At 55.9% G+C, this 14,312-nt stretch overlaps 1 protein-coding gene across 1 annotated transcript in view; it reads right to left on the bottom strand.

Moving 5' to 3' along the window:
- Positions 1–9,326: 9,326 nt before the first annotated feature.
- Positions 9,327–14,312, bottom strand: part of CTNNBL1 (catenin beta like 1) — a 55,692-nt gene continuing 50,706 nt past the window's right edge. The window contains exon 16 of the mRNA XM_082007319.1: positions 9,327–9,769. Within this exon, the coding sequence (XP_081863445.1) occupies positions 9,681–9,769 (89 nt within the window). The 3' untranslated portion in view covers positions 9,327–9,680. The remainder of the gene's footprint in view (positions 9,770–14,312) is intronic.

The following is a 14,312-nucleotide window of genomic DNA, read 5'->3' as shown; positions in this document are numbered from 1 at the left end:
TCGGTACGGCCCTGCACGGCCCGGCCCGGTACAGACCAGTACGGCCCGGTACAGCTTGGTACGGCTCAGTACAGAGTGGTACGGCCCGGTACAGACCGGTCCCACCTGGTCCGGGCGCCTGCGGGGAGCGGCGCCCGCGGGGGAAGCGGGGCGGTGGGGGCAGCCCGCCCTCCCCGCCGGGAAAGGGAAGGCGTGGCGGGGAGGGCGGAGGACGGGACACGGGGGAGCAGTGCCGGACTCCAGCACCCTCGGCTGCGCCCCGCTCCTGCTGCGGCCCTGGCAGGGGAGACAGGAGTGGGACCCCCACGCGGGCGAGGGACGTGGCGTGTCCGGGGGTGCTTTGCTCCCTTTCTTTTAAACGTTAAGGGAAGAGCAAGGGCGCAGTCCCACGTCTGCATCAGGCACTGCCGCCCCGGACCGTGCAAGATTTCATCTCAACGTGAAAAAGCTGGAGCCTGGGTTGGGGGCCTCAAACATGCGCTCGGGGCCCAGCCGGCGCGTGGCCACGGGCCGCATGGCGCGTGGCAGACAGGCTGTTCCAAAGGACCAGGCCACCAGGCCGGGAACAGGGGACCTGCTACTGCCCCAAAATGCATTTAATGTAACAGGCGAGATCCCCATCTCCCTCCAGCTGTACAAATACACCGACAGCACCGGCGTTGCCCCAGGCGTGGGCCTTGCCGCCGACCAGAACCATGGCACCATGACCTATACAATTTATACCGCGATTTCTAAAAGTCTAAAAATGTAAAAAGGAGCCCAAAGGCAGCATAGCTCCACCCTAGAGAGCAAGCTGCTTCACTGAAGGGAAGGCACAGATGCAGACGTCACACACACGGTATCATCTCTGCGCTACACAGCAATCTGAAGGATATTTGCTCTCTAGATAAACAGTAAAAATCAGATTATTTCAGGTGTTTTCTGCCATGAGATGACAGATGCTTGCTACAAAGAGATGCTTTAAATTTGGCTTGAAAACACAAACTGTATTTCCTCGCCCTCCCCTCAGCAGGGCTCCTCCAGCAGAAAGAGCGGCAGCATTTTTCCCATTACTGCCCTGCGAGACAGGGTCCCCTGGCTCAGCCGGGAAGAGCCCCGCACACGACTGCTCACCCCGGCGCTACAAATCAATAGTTTTAAAGAAGTTCCACCTGCTGCGGTGTTTTCCACGTGTCAGAGTACAGCCCGTGGCAGAGCAGAGAGCATCGATCTCTGCCCAAGTTCATTACTCCCTCTAGAGTCAAGAGCTGGGGCAAAGAGGAAGCAGCAGTAATGGACGAGCCAGGCGCCCAGCAGCCGCGGCTGGCTGGGTTCAGAGGGTCCCGCTTTGGGATATCGGAAGAGCAGCAGCAGCGAAGGGCTCCAGGCCTCCCGACGGAAAGCTCCCGGGAGCTGGCGGCAGCCGCGCGGTGCTGGGAAGGAGTGCGGGAGTCACCGGCCGCCCGGGTCTGGGCAGCTCCTCGCTGCGCCCACGGGGCAACAGCCCCCGTGTTCAACCATGGCAGTGGGGTCCCAGAGGGACCCTTTCCTCGGGCCACATCGGGCTCCAGCCACCGCCCCCGTTATGGTGGAGCGCAGCCACCCCGGCCAGGAGCCGGCAGGCAACTACGGCTGCCGCTGGGGCGCGGCGCCGGGCTGGATCCTGAGCAAAGCAAAAGCACCAGATCGCCCAGAGCCACGCGGGGGAGGCAAGACGTCCACACGCTAAAATACAGGGTTCACGCGCAGGGTCAAGTGCAACAGGCGAAAGCAGCAAAGGCCAAGCACGGGCGAGCCCCACGGTCGGGCAGTCAGTCTCGTGGCTGCTGCGTGGCCCCGGTCTCTACCCTGCCACCGGCCGGTGAAGGGACCTGAAAGAACCCACCCTGAAACAGCATCTACAAACTGCCCCCCCCAGACCTGACGCCCCCACTCTGTGGAGCACCCACCCATGGGAGCAGCCGGAGCCGGGGACATCACCCAGCAGAGACCGCGTCGCACGGGCTGGGGTCCCCGCGCGGCCCTCAGCAGCCGGCCGGAGGTGTGACCGCAGCTCAGCGGCTGAAACCTGCCAGGATCTTCCAGCGTATCATCAGAGGTATTTAAATCATGCCACAAGGAGGCAAGGAGAGCATAAATCCCCTCGGAGCTGGGCACACCTCCAGGTGCAGAGCCTGAATTGAGTCCCATTTGCAGCTGATTTTCTGCCACCGCAGCAGGATGACAAACGGCCACCGGGGCTGTGGAGAGGAACGGGATGGGTGCGCTTGGGAGGTTTCACTTTCCTCCTCAATTTTGACTCTCCGGTGAAAAGGCCCCGAGCAGACGCCGTCTGCTGTGCAGCGCACAGCCTGATGAACCCCCGTGTGCCTGACGGGGGTGGGAGGGAAGGTTGCTCGCACACAAGCGGGGCAGAGCCAGCGCTCCCGGACCAGACAGGTGCCAGCGCTGGCTGCGTGACGAGGTCCGTTCTCTGCGCGCGCGCTATTGCTCTGCCGCAGCTGGCGGCTCCCTTGCAGGGCTCCTGTTCCGGCCGAACGTGCCCAGGGACTCGCTCTCAAGGATGAAACGTTCCTTATCTCCGTTAGCGCCAGGTTTTCTGCCTACCGGTTATTTTGCATGCGCTGTTGGTTCTGCTCGGGAATCCAGGGGCCGCTTCCATGTGGCAACACCACGAAGACCCCAGCGGCACCGTGTCCGCCGCCATCACAGCTCGTGTGGCCATGAGGTTTGCGTGCGCGTTTCCCCGGGATGCCCATCCGTTGGGCAGCAAAGGCGAGCCTGCGGAGCCAGAGGATGCAGCGAAGCTCTGAAGAGCTGGATGAGAGGTTGGAAGGGGTGGGGGACACCCAGACCCATCAGTGGCACCTCCGGGGGATCGCCCGACCGGGGCCCCAGGAGGACCCAGACCCCGTGGGGCAGCCGTGAGGGTTCTCCCAGCGGGATCCGCTCGCTGGGGCATGGGCCATCCCCCCGTGACAGGGCCCAGCCTGGCACTCCCCAAGGACACCCAGAACCAAATTGAGACGGGTCGGTCCTTCCTGCCGGCACCCGAGCGCCGCTCACGTTCGTTCTGACGCAATCCGAACCCCGTGTCTTTCCGTAGCAGAGCTACCCAGCAACTGCAACTCCAGCTTAAGGCATCCACAGAAGAAAAAACCCACACAAACAAAAAAACCCGGCAGCCACTGACGCGCTGAGGGTTGCCTCAGGCATTACTTTGAAATTCACCTTTTTCAGGGTTCGCCGGGGGCACCCCGGGGCTCAGCACTCCCTGCTCTGGGGCACGGCGGGACGTTTGCTCTCTGGTCCCCGTTGCTTGCCGGCCCTGCCAGCCCTCGCCCCGAGGGCAGCCGGTCCCTCGTCCCCTGAGCCTGCAGCGCGGGCACGGAGCTCTCCCGAGGTCCATGAGCCAACGCTCGAATCCGCGGCTGCCTGGGAGAGTGGATTGGGTTGTTCATCTCTCTGACGGGCAGAATAAACACCCTGCACATTGATACGAGCTCATTTCTGATACTTGTTTAGAGACTTGACAATCCCTGTATAAAAGGATTTCCTTCCACAGCTGAAGTTTGACATTCCTGCATTATTAGATTATTTGCAAAGGTCTGTGTGCGCTGCAGGAAAACAATGCTACTGACAGCCAACGCTACAACCTTCTCCTCCACAAATCATCCCGGGCGCAATAAGCCACAGAGACAGCACCCATTTGCAACCCCCCGAGGTGAAGCAACCAGGGGAGGCGGCAGGGTGGAGATCAGGTGAGTGAACAAAACCAATCGCACCGTAACAATAAAAAAAAAAGAAAAAAAATAGGGCGTAGTAGTATGTAGTAGAAGGGCGTGCACAGTCCTTCCCAGTGGCACGACCCGGCTGAGAGAGCACTGGGGTCCCGCGGACGGGGAGAGCATCCTGGGGCACAGAAACACGGAGGCTCCGTCCCCCTCGCTGGCTCGGGGACGGCCGCAGCCCTGTGCCCCCGCCCTGGGGAGCCCCGGGGGTCTCCGCGTGAGGACAGCGGTGGGAACCTCCACCCAGCGCATAAGTCACAGGTCTCTGCCCAGAGCAGCCCCCATGCAGGGCAAGGTTATCCAAAGCATAAAATTCAGGAGAAAATCACTTGAAAAGAATTATTCCTTCAGAGAACAATTCATGCCCATTTCCACACCATTAACTCCTTCCCCCTCTGCAGAGCCTACCACCAGGTTCCCGATGGAGAGAAGGGCTGTCACAGGCGTCAATCATTTTGGCAACAGTTACCTCTTTCTAAACTATTATTTTAAGGACAAAAAAATCAAATGTAAAAAAACAAACAAAAAACCCCAAAAAACCCCAAACCAACCACCTCGTCCCTCCGAATTATCTAGTGCTATATGAGAAAAGTCTTCTCTGAAACCCAGGTCTTAAAAGGGAAAAATTATTTTTTAAAAAATAATCAATAGTTCCAGTGACCTATTGTGCTGCTGAAGGTTTGCTTCCCGATTTTGACAGTGTCTCTTTGTGTTCAGTGCGGCCTGGGTGTCTCTGCTGGGATGTCAAGAGAGATTCCTCAGTCACGATTTGCACTCGTGTCTCCCCGTTTGGAGAGGCTCAGCCGGGAGCGGAGCTCAAGGTGGATTCAGACGCGCGGCGGGGACAGTGCTGGTCTCCCGCGGCCGCAGGGAAGCTCCTGCTGCTCCCGGCGGGAGGAAACCTGCGCTTCTGCAGCCGGGACCCGATGCCTTCCCCGGTGCCACCAGCCGCCCGCACCGGGGCTCCCACCCCATGGCCCACCGCAGGGCTGGTGTAGCCATCCCTCTGCCTCCTCCTTCCCGCACCGGCTTCCCCAGGACTCGGCCCAGCTGAGCCCAGACCAGCCCCAGCCTGGAGAAGACCTGGCCCGGGCAAACCCTGCTGGGAGAGTGCCCACGCGGAGCGCGGAGGAAGCCGAGGGCCCTGCGAAGCGGGGACAGCAGCTCCCCTGTCCCGTGCCGCTCTCCTGCTTTCCAAATCCTCTGCTGGTGCTCAACAGCCTCATGCACCCGGTACCTCACCCAGGTGGGTGCCCGCACAGAGGGACCCCCCGGGACCGGCACGTGGCTCTGGAGTCAGCCCAGATGCCCAGGTGATGGGCTGCTCCCCACTGCTGCTGCTGGCCGAGGCCTGGGGCTTCCTGGGGGAGCAGAGCCCCCGACACCGCGCCCCCGCGCCCCGCTGCAGAGGGAGGGGGAGCGCGGGGGCGAAGGGCGACGCTCCTGCTGCAGGACACCCTCCCCTCTCCTTTCTCTTAGAGCGCAAGTGTCCTACCTCCCCATCACCAGAGTGCCTCATCAATCATGTTCCCTCTAATTAACTTCTAATTTACCTCTTTAGTCAAATCTGTTTACAATCAGAGACAAGAAAACACGACCCAACGAGAGGTGCGACGAAGATCAGCCTCTCCCCGCACGCTCCGCTGCCTGCGCGCCGCAGCCCGGCGCAGCGCTCAGAGCACGGGCGGCGCCGCCCGCCCCCGCGGAGCCGGCGGAGCGCAGGCAGCAGCGGCTGCACCGGCCCCGCGTCCTGCCCAAAACCCACCCCGGGGCTCGCCCAGCCGCGCGCCGGCCTCCGCTCCTGCTCCCCGGCGTGACGCCGCCCCGGCCATCCCGGCCTCGGGGAGGTTGGAGCATCTCCCCGAACGCGAGACCTCCCACCGCCTCCGAGCCCTCGGGGCCGCCCCGTGTCCCGCCGGGCGCCGCTGGCACACGGCCAGGCGTGGCGTGACTTGCCGAGGGCTCACAGACGAGCCAGAGGAAGCCACCGGCCTCTGTCACCTTGCGAGACGCCGTCGCCTCCAGCAGCTCGGAGCCCGACGGGTGCTGCCGGGGGTCTGCGCCGCTCCCTCGCCCCACTCCCAAAAACCATCGTGCCCAAAAACCAACAGTGATGCTGCTGCCCCTTAACTTTAACCCACGGTCAAAAAAATCAGGATGGGTTAAGCCAGGGAGCAAACCCCACTGTCCACAGCCTACAAATGCTTCGCTAGGAAAACCTGTTGCTATTAGCTCAACCCTTTAATCCCCCCAGTTACAAGCAGGACATTCTGCCCGGCCGCTGCGCCTCGCGGCGCCTGTCCTCAGAGCTCCACAGCTTTTCTGTGCTGCGCAACCTTACAGCACTGCGCAACCTTACAGCAAAAACGAGCTGGCCTGCAGTAGCACATTAAGCTGAATAATTATCTTAATTAATAAGAGCGGGCCCAGGTGGGCATCCAGCCCATCCCAGGGACCAAGCAGCGGATCCGGCGCCTCGCAGCAGCGGGGCGCGCGGTCGGGGCGCGGCGCCGGGTGCCAAAGGCTCCCCCGACCGCAGGAGAGGCGCAAAGTGACCTCCCCGGCCCAGGCGCCCCGCGCATGGAATCTGCTTTTCAGAGCGCAGCCCGGCTGCCACAGGCCAAACCACGACCACCATTTATTGGCCATCACCCTCCTTCGGCGCCTCTCGCTCCCCTCGCCGCATTTCGTCATTTATCTGCCGGCAGCGCCGACGGGGCGGGGGCTTCTCCAGGCCCGAGCATTGGGAGTGGCAATGCCAGCCCCGAGCACGAGCCGCGGGCAGGGAAGGAGCAGGGGCGGTGCAGGCAGGAGCGGGGGGCTCCGATCTCCTGTCCGTGCCGGGGCGGTGCCGAGGTGCTGGAGGGCCAGACCCCGGTGCAGCACCCCGGCTCACCAGCACCCATCGGGCCCCGGGACGCTAAGGGTTTTTTTTTTGTGCTTCGCCAGGGTTTTGTATAAGATAACGGGCTTTGTACAAGTTTCCCTGGGGAGGCTGCGGCACGGCGCGGCGCGGCACCACGGCAGGGCCCCGCCGGCCATGGGAACCACCAGGGGCAGGGCAGGGGGTGGCATCGCGTCCCCGGCCCTGCGGCCCCCGGGGGAAAGCTGCGCTCTCTCGCTGCTGCCATTGACTCGCGCCGTGGCACAGGCACCGGTCCTCCTGCGGCTGCCCGGGCTAGAGAGCAGGCGGCGGCTCCGGCGGCGGCTCCCCCGCACCCCAGATGCCCCTTCGCCGCCCGTGCTGCCAGGCACAGAGAACACCAGCTGGCAGGACGACGCTGAGCCCCCGTCCCCATCTCCCGTTGTCCCCATTCCAGGTGGGAAAGTCGTGTCCCTTCTCCCCATCCAGGACAGCACTGACCTCCAGTACCGGAGCAACACCAGGGCCCTTCCCCGCTGCCCCGGGAGTCCAGCGAACCCACACGCCACGGCCCGGCCACGGCATCGCGCCTTTGGTTCCTTCACCCACCTTCCCTTGACACGAATGCTCACAGCAAGCGTTCGCTGGCACAAGCGCTGTGGCAGCCACTGACATCGAGCAAATGGAAAAACCCCGAGGAAAACGACCCTGCACCAACCCGGTGAGAGTCGTGACAGCTCGGGCACGTTTCTAGCGCGAACACCCGCCCCAAGAGCGACTCTCGTCCCAGCAGAAGCAGCAATACCCCACGTAATCGCCGGGCACACACCATGTTAAATCACCCCTGCTTCAATACCAATTCTTCCCATGAACTATCCAGAGACTTAAGGGATTTTGTGAAGCGCTTTGAAGAGCTAACAAATTACAAAAGGGGGAAAAAAAATTCAAAGAAAAGCTGTCTTATAGAAGAGGCACATTCACTACGAGCAGCCCCAGCTCCCTCCAGCAGCAGCACTCCCGGAGAGCAAGCCGGCCAGCCATCCGAGCAGGGAGCGATTTTCAGCCCAGAGTTTCCACATTCAGTAATCCAGCTAACGCATCTAGAATGGAAATGGTAAAGGAGGAGAGATTTACTGCCTGACAGCAAAACTCCAGCCGAAGCAGCAACACAGGAGAGGGGTTTCCACTCCTGCCAGACGCCGCTGGAGCTTCTCCCCGTCCGGGAGGAGCCGACTCGGAGCAGCGATCGGGCACCGCACGCCCACACCAGCTCACTAACCGTGCACCAAAATGATCTCGCACTCGTACACCTGCAGCAGACCGAGTGAAATCAGATTAAAGATGGTACGTTTAGATTTAAAAAAACTTGCCTTGCCTCGAGCAGTTTATAGCACTATCTTCAAGATGCTCCCTGCCCTTTCCCCCCCCGAGATGTGGCCCCTACGTTTCAGTCGAAGCTGTTTCATATTCTGTTCTGCCTCAAACCTCCTTCCTCACACCCTCTCCCTTTCTCCTCAGCTTCTCAAACGCACAGGTTTGCGAGGCAGGGAACAACAGAGCATCTTCCAGGAGAAAAACCAGAGACCGGCTTTGGCCACAAATCCACTGTCTGTGGTGTGAAAAGGGAACAATTCCCAGACTCAAGTAAAGTAAAAAACTAAACACATCTGAAAGATTAAGGAAAAAACACCTTTAAGGAAGCGGGTTGAAAACAGAAGAAAGGAATGAGGAATTCAAACAAGTTCTACACCAAAAATGTATTTTTGCAGCTTTTTGTGGCTGCTGAAACCATGACTTCCATGTTGATCCCCTGAATAACAGCGTTTGATAGCACCCGGGCCAGCAGTGCCTAGAGATGATTGAAGGAAGCCTTTAAGCTTCCCTGACAATGCATTTTTCTTGGAGATAAATAATGAATGCTGCCAGCATGCAAATCTCTCTAAATTAGGCAAGGCCCAGCTTGCTGGAGCTGCGATGTTTTGTGATGACAGTCATTAACTTCAGCAGAAGAAAAGAGGATGTGGGAAAACATTTCTCAGCTACTTCTTGTCCCAGTTGGGAGTCACTGCTCAGGGAAGCGGTGGGGTTTGGCACGCCGACATCTGAAATTACGCTGCAAGTGCAGAAGGGTAACAGAAAAATGAGCTGCGGTCTGTTCCACTGCAATCAGTAAGTCGGTCAGAGGCAAATCACTTGGTCTTTCTGCAGCTCCCACAGCGCACCTGCAAAAGGCTGCAGGAGTGGGGTTTTCCCTCTTCGATTGGTGAACTTGCTGCTGCTATAAAAAGCCAGGCTCCCAGTTCAAGAATCCGAATACTGATTTTCTACAGGACAAGCACAGCCAAGACCTAGAGCCGACTGCGAAAGGAAGTCAATGGAATTTGGGCATTTTATTGATTACTTACCTTCCTTCTTAGTTTTGAGTCTCACCTGGACAGACTCACTCCAACATCCCCTTCAGGAGGGGTGACGGCTGACCGGCCTGTGCCAAAACCTGCCTTTGATTCTGACTCACCTTTGGGAAGATTTCCCAGGACTGGCTAATGTGGTTGATCCCTGGTTTCCATCTGCCACTGAAGAACAGTTGAACTGGACACATACCAACACCTCAGCCTCCCTAGTTTACGTTAGTACAGCGGGTTGTACATTTTCATTAACTTATCAGGCTGGAATAACTTGCTAACAACCCTTGAGCTGCCTGGGCTTCCTCTTCACCCTCCCTCTAATGCCTGTATTGTTGTATTGTTTCACACTATCACTGCAGTTCCACTTGGGGGGGGTGGAGAAGGAGGAAAAATCTTGAGCTGCCCTACTGCAAGGTTTGTGGCTGCAATCCCACTCACAGCAGACTACTTAAATCTTAAATAACAAACAAGGAATTAAAAAAAGCAGCAAACTATCTTTAATATCTCCAAACTCCCATATAGAAGCAGTTTCACAGAAACATCACTTTTATCGTGCAATCAAGGCTGGAGAAGGGCGGTAGAAAGAGGGAGAACCAGATGCTGTGTCCTCGTGGGCAGACATGGAATTTGGCCCCTGAGTCCTCAGAAATTCTCTAGCAGATCCAGGATGCGCTTCTGCTCGCTCTCCCGAAACTCCTGGTTCTTCCCATCCCCGATGTTCTCCGCGTACTCTGCAGGGGAGAAAGCAGACAGACGATAGGCTTTGAACGAGATAGTAATGAACGATGGGCAACCTCTCCTGCAGATACCACAGCAGAATCTAAATCTGTCCCCGCTGCAAACAACCGAATGGGAATTTATGCAAGGAGCATTGATGGTTTTTCTCCCCATCCCCAGGGTTAAAGCTTTGCATAATAAACATCTACTGACCCCTCATTAAAAGCTTTTGTAGCAAACAGAGACCGTAGGAGGAACGTCCTGCTCTCATCACGAAGCAGCAGAACAAGCCCAAGCAGACACTAACTCTCAGAGGCAGTACTAGTTTCCGGGCACCTAACCATTTGGAAGGATGACCACCCGGGTGTTCCTCCCAACTCCTCTGTTATCCCAGACGGAGCAGCCCACTGGCAGCTGTCTGAACTGGACAGTCGTATCGCTGGCCCCTCTCAGGCCAAGAAATTCAAACCAGTCCTGGACAACACCGGCTTTCCAGGTCCCTTTTAACACTGAGTATCATCAGGGAAGGTCAGGCAGGGGCTGCTACACAACTGTTAACCATTCCTAACCCTGGGTTTAACCTGTCTGTTGTTCAAGCATCCTGAATGAGGACTTTTGTCAAGTGGAGACCAATTCCCTAATCCACAAGTGCTTTTAACGCATAAGGAAGAAAAGACACCAGTTCAGATCCCCTGCACCCGCTCCCTCCTTCCTGCCACCAGAACCTGCATATTCAAAGATGGTTTACAAAGAAAAAAATGAAAGGCAGGTTTTGAGCTGCAAAAGCAGGGAGCTGAACAAATCTTGGTAAATCAGGAGCAGACTGCCTGGTTAGACAGTGTTTTCCAGCCTCCGCCTTCTTGCATTCTTTCCCTTCTTCCTAAACAAACAGAACAGCTTGTATTCAGCATCTGAATGGTACGTTGCTGCAGAAAGTTTGCTTTAATATTTATACGTTCAGCACTGCTACATGCTTCTGAGCTCCATCAAAGCCTTTATTATAAGAGCACTGAAAAGAGTGAGGACAGGGAGAAGTTAGCTGATGTGGGAGCCTTCCCTCCTGCGTGCACTCTCTTTCTCTCCAAGTACAAGAAACAGCGTTCTTTGCCAGGGCCTCTGGGAGAAATCCTTTTAATATTTATAAGCTGCTACAGTACCTGTAACAAGAGCAGGTGGGTAACGCTGGGGTTTGCTGCAAGTGAACCTGACCTCCTCGCTGTCCTGGAGAAGGGGACGCAGCACAGGGAACTCTTCCCTCAGAGGGAGCGGTACCTCTCCATCGCACTCGACGAAGGCAGCAGCAAGCGAATAGATTTGTTGCGGCTACCTGTGTATTGGCTAATTGCATAAGGGCAAGGCCCCAGCAGCCTGGCGTCAGCCCCGCGGCGGTTTGCACGCTTTAGCAAAGGGCTGCACCACAGCGTCTGGGGACCAAAACCAGCCCGTGCCGCGCTCTGTCAGAGTAAGTGCCTCTGAAACAGATGCAGCAGCTGCAATTGCCTGTGCTTATTGCAGTCCAAGGGCAACGCTCCCCTGCCTGCCGCTGCCTCTCGACAGCTCAGGACACTCTTGTGGGGATCACGGTCGCTGAGCCTGGCACAGCGCCGCGGCAGCCTGGGTCGGCCCTGGCTGCAGGCAGAACTCTGCGCTCGAAGCACCTGCACCGCCGGCGGCAGGCTTGCGGCCCAGCTCCGGCGTTAGCTTGAAGGACTGCTCGAGTACTTGAGCATACAACTCAACCAGGGAAACTGCGAGTGCCACTAATGACGCAGCCCTCCTATTGTCCCAGTGAGAGCACTCAGACAAAAGCAAGGCACAAATTCCTCTAATCTTGTCCAAAAGCTCAGCATTTTTCCTCCTAGATATTTAGGCTTTGTAAGATTAAAATCCCAGTGACTCCCAAGGCAAACTGTTTACTGGGTTACCAAGAAGTTGCTAATGTTAATTTGAAGAGACCAGATAAAACCCCCAGAACCAGGCAAAAATATATATATCTCTCTATCTCCCACTGAGGTTTTATGTATTTACTTTTTTGTTTAGAATTCCACCACTTCAGTGAGGCAGCAAAAAAATCAAATGTAAGCTCCACCTGCTAACAGTTAAACAGAGCTTACACATTGCTGTAGCTACACAAAGGGAAAGGACCTAAGATTGGTTTCTGCTTCATTAGACAAAATACAATGGTTACAGAACAGTAAAAATCAATAGGGAAATATTGAAGCTTGTAATGGATATTGGAAGCTATGAAGCCTGCACATACTGAGGGACCACAGACCAAATTTAGCACAGTCCTCATAACACACCTACCTTTTCTTTTTGATTACCCATGCTTAACAGGTTTGGTTGATAACACTTAATAGGCACTCCACCTTCCCGGCTCCCTGATGTTCCCGTTACCGGTCCTGAAGCCAGATGTCTAACCAGGCATCACCACCTCTGCACCTCAGCTCCCGCAGGGCTCCTCTGACAGCAGCTCCCCAGAGGGAGCAGGTACCAAAGGCTGGTCTCTCTGGATCAGTAAGGAACGCCGTGCTTTCCCATGCCAGGGCCAAGTACCGCTACTGAGAGAGGTCTGTGCCTCCCTCCGTTCCCGATGAGAGATGGAGACCAAGAATTGCCCCAAGATACAGACACCGCTTGCTGTCATGAAGACCAGTCTCCATCCCAAAAACATCCCCTCAGCCAAGGCACACACCGTTCAGTCGTTTCCTTCCAAAGGATAAGCTACCTGTCCCGTTGCAAGTAATGCTTGATCTTCAAGAAAAGGGAACTGTGGGAGGACTGGTCAGCCTGCAGAAATGCATTTAATGAGCCTTTAGCTATTCCCTGCCCACTCCTCCCCCTTGAAAGCCCTACCGTAAGAAAACCAGTCTTGCTTCCTCACTTGCATCGTAAGTAATTCTGAGCAACCCCAAGGGATACATCAGCTGTCAGGTTGCCAGAGAAACATGGAGAATATGTAGGCCATAAAATCAAACTAAAACCCAAGCACCTAATTAGTATGCAAAAATAGAAAATAAAAACTGAACAAAAGCAAAACACTGAACAAAAAGTAAAAATAAACCAGCACTCATCTGTCCTGAAAGCAAGTTGGAAAGTGGCCTGGAAACATTTCAGCCAAGGCTCAAGGCTCCCAACCTCTCAGTCATTTGAGAGAGTGTCCTACAGTTCAGACAGCAATTAAATTTCAGAAATCCCTCGCTGGCCCCCCAGCCCCTACCCCAACAGGCAAGCTGTGTTCAGCAAACCAGCTCCTCTGGAGAGGCAGGTGCTTGTCCACGGTGTCACTTACTTCTGTTAAAAGTGGGTGAATCTACACAGATAACGTATTTGGATATAGGTATGTAACTACTGAAAAACTTAAAACTTTACCAGCACAGACTGCAGATAAGCTCAGTGCTGCTCCTACCTGGCAGAAATCTTTCGGGCCCTGTTCCAGTGTTTCACAAGGGCTCACCAACAAATTAAAGGTCACTGAAAATCGTGATGGCACAAGTTTGTAAAACTGACAGCCATGAGGGTTGGGGAGAGCTGAAGAGAGCGCCCCAAATACTGTATCCATCACCCATATTATTAACATGCCATGTGTGGCCTGAAGTCTTCAGGAAAAGAATGTGTTACTGCTGAGAGTACCGAACCTGCTGTACAACCTGCAGTTTGCAAGACGTGATAAAACCACTGAGGAAGTTTCACCATGCAAGTCACTGTCTGTGAAAGAAAGAATCAGATGAAATTCTAATGCAGCTGCCCTCCAATTCAGCTTAGTGTGTAAATCAACAAACCAAAGACATGACCGTGAGGTGGGCAAATACAGTGAGGTGTGCAGAAAAATCCCTCTGGCATCTGTGGCCCAGGTCAAGCATGGAAATCTGAAAGCAGATGTGAGCCATGCCCTAAGCTGGAAAGGGACAGTTTGGAGGCAGGAATTGTGAGGTGTCACAATTAAAAGCAGAAAACACATCCTATCCAGTCCCCTCTGCTCGTCAGCAGGCATTAACTTGCATTTGCTGGCAAAACACAAGGGCCAAAGAGATTGCCTATAGCTGCAGGTAATCTCACACTGTCAGAAAATCACTCTTAATTTCGTCACACCAGCCACCCTTCTGATCCCCTTCTCTCCTGCATATGGGAAGGGAGAAAACCGACAGAATCTGCAAGAAAAAAACTGCCTGTACCTGCCAGTGTGTGCTGGGCGAGGGGCACAGAGAAAAGAACAGGAGAACATCATTGTTATTCCCGAAGAAAGCAGAGACATCAAAACAACACAACCTACAGCGCAGAACCCTCAGAGATGCTGCCAACCTCCCTTTCTCTCCAGAAGAGAGGGAGACACTCCTCACCCCTCACCGAAAACAACACAGCCCCTCAGGAGCAGACACATCCCGCACAAGCCTCTGCTAAATAAGGAGGCACCTCCTGTGGGCAGCAGATTACCAGCTCTCTAGCTAAGCCTCGCAGCTCACAGGGGGAGAGTCCAAGTCCTGTCCTCTCCTTCCCCTGTTCAACTGCTGCTCCTGATGAAGGACAGCAGGCTACAGATGAGAGCCACAGCTCAAA

Source organism: Phaethon aethereus (assembly GCF_964289735.1).
Source record: "Phaethon aethereus genome assembly, chromosome: 16".
Lineage (NCBI taxonomy): Eukaryota > Metazoa > Chordata > Aves > Phaethontiformes > Phaethontidae > Phaethon > Phaethon aethereus.
The sequence above is the reverse complement of the archived record's forward strand: the minus strand, read 5'-3'. Positions and strand labels throughout refer to the sequence as shown.